Genomic DNA, 2149 nt, shown 5'->3' with positions numbered 1-2149 from the left:
GGGGGAAAAAAAAAAAAAAAAAAAAAAAGGTGGGAGGACTCTTCTAGATTAAAAAGCCCGAGGAGGTATAACCAAATTGAAAATTGGAAGTCTGGATCCTAGTTTGAAAAAAAGCACTATAAAAGACATTCTTGGGATAAATGAGAAAATTGGAATAAGAGTAGTTATTAGATATTATGGAATTATTGATTTTTCTTTTAGGACTGATAATGCTATTATGGTTCTATAGGAGAAAAATCTTATTCTTAGGCATGTTGAAGTATTTAGGGGTAGAGTGTCATGATGTCTAACTTTCAAATGATCAAATACATGAGTATGTGTATTACAGAGATAAAGCAAAGTCACTTTTCATAAAAAGTTGAGAAAAAAGACTGAGTATAGCAGGTACATTGCCGATTCCATTAAAACAAAGGGAGAGGAAAGATATTCATCTTTCTGTGCAAAGACTTGGAAGGCAATGTAACAGGACTGGTGCTGGGAAAGGGAGCAGGAGTGAAAAAGGTTTAATATTTCTTCCTACTCTTTTTACCACTTGAAAAGACATGGGTTTGCATATCAATTCCTTTTTTTTTTTTCCCCAAAAAGGGCATGGGGAGATGCTTCTAAGCCTCCTCCTGTGGCACTNTTTTTTTTTTTTCCCCAAAAAGGGCATGGGGAGATGCTTCTAAGCCTCCTCCTGTGGCACTGAGCGTGTGTCCTCTGCCCCTTGGGTGACTGACTGGGATGGGCTCAGTAACTGTGAATCAGTGAATAGATGGCACATCCCCTGGTGGCTCCAGTGTGGGGACCATGCAGACTGTCAACAAGACAGGAGGAGAAGTGACTCTCCTGCCTCTGGGGATGGGACAGTCTATCATTTCCCTGGTGAGACCATCCCTCCTGAATGAGCGACATGTACCAGCTCAATGGTCTAGCATTTCTCAAGGTTCATGCCATCCAGTGAAATGAGGTTTCCCGCTTGTAAACACTTTCTATAGTTTGGAAAGGAAGACATTTCCTCTGCCCTTTGACTAAAATACCCAAACTGATGAGGCCCCGCTGCTCCCAGTGGGTTGTTAGCCCTACTCTGCCCCTGCTCAGCGCACATAAAAGAAATGAACTGTGTAAGCCAAACCCCAAAGGGCTGCCCACACGCTACCTTGGCGGCATAGTTGTTCCCGTCGCGCTGGATGATTTTCAGGTCCAGAATGAGCTCGGCGAGCACCAGGAGGGCATCCAGGATGACCAGGCAAATGATGATGACCTGGGGACCGAGGGAAGCAGCAAGAAACCATGAGACCTAAACAGGGGTCTTCCTTCCATCATTACAAGCGGGTTGGGTGGAAACAGCAGGGTGAAACCATCGGGCGGGTGCCAAGGATGGGAGGCCCCTTGCAGTGGCCAGAGTGCCCTACAGAAAGCTGCTGGGGCCCACTCCTCCTTTCGGTTGACCCTCTGTCACCNCAGAGTGCCCTACAGAAAGCTGCTGGGGCCCACTCCTCCTTTCGGTTGACCCTCTGTCACCGCTGGTCTTTTTCCAACTTGTTCACTGTTTCTCATATAACACTTCTCAAACCGAACTGCCGCTTCCTAGATAGCAAAAAAATAAAGTTTTTATTTTTCTATTTCTGGGGATTGCTGCTATTGGGGCACACACAGAACAGATGCCCAATAAATAATTCAACACATGCCAGCCTCGGAGGTCTGAGTTCTGGAAACTCAGTGACTGAAGGGACTGCCAGCTTCAGGCAACTGGGTTATGGTGATGTCCACATTAACCTGCCGCAATTCACACGTGCTCATCAGGAGGTAAAGGGGGGATGAATCCTGGGTTTCCTGGAGAATTGAGGAGAGTTGCTGTGGGAAAAACAATCTTGGTGGCTTTGTGACCTGCTGGTGGAGGACAGGTGGGAACCAGGATGGAGTGAGTGGGTGTTCTCACTGATGGCAGATGTGGGATCAGCTGGTGGTGGAGGTGGTCACAGTGATAGAGGTGGTGGTGATGCAGGTGAGGACACTAATGGGGTGGGGGAGACCATGGTGGCAGTGGAAGCGGCAGCAGTGGAGGAGCCCCAGAGGCCCTCACATGATCCCTCTCTTCCTGTGGAAATTCTGGACCATCACTTACTTCTCTGGGGCCTTGCCTCTCACACTCTCAGATCAATAGATT

The 2149-nt window shown here is 47.3% G+C and overlaps 1 protein-coding gene across 1 annotated transcript in view; it reads right to left on the bottom strand.

The window, feature by feature from the left end:
• The window catches only part of HVCN1 (hydrogen voltage-gated channel 1), a 15512-nt gene that overhangs the window by 5515 nt on the left and 7848 nt on the right, over positions 1-2149 (bottom strand). The window contains exon 2 of the mRNA XM_008582446.1: positions 1139-1243. Within this exon, the coding sequence (XP_008580668.1) occupies positions 1139-1243 (105 nt within the window). The remainder of the gene's footprint in view (positions 1-1138; positions 1244-2149) is intronic.

The sequence above is a fragment of the Galeopterus variegatus genome, unplaced genomic scaffold, assembly GCF_000696425.1.
Source record: "Galeopterus variegatus unplaced genomic scaffold, G_variegatus-3.0.2 Scaffold2616, whole genome shotgun sequence".
Lineage (NCBI taxonomy): Eukaryota > Metazoa > Chordata > Mammalia > Dermoptera > Cynocephalidae > Galeopterus > Galeopterus variegatus.
Note: the sequence above shows the minus strand (reverse complement) of the source record. Positions and strands in the feature narration are given on the sequence as shown.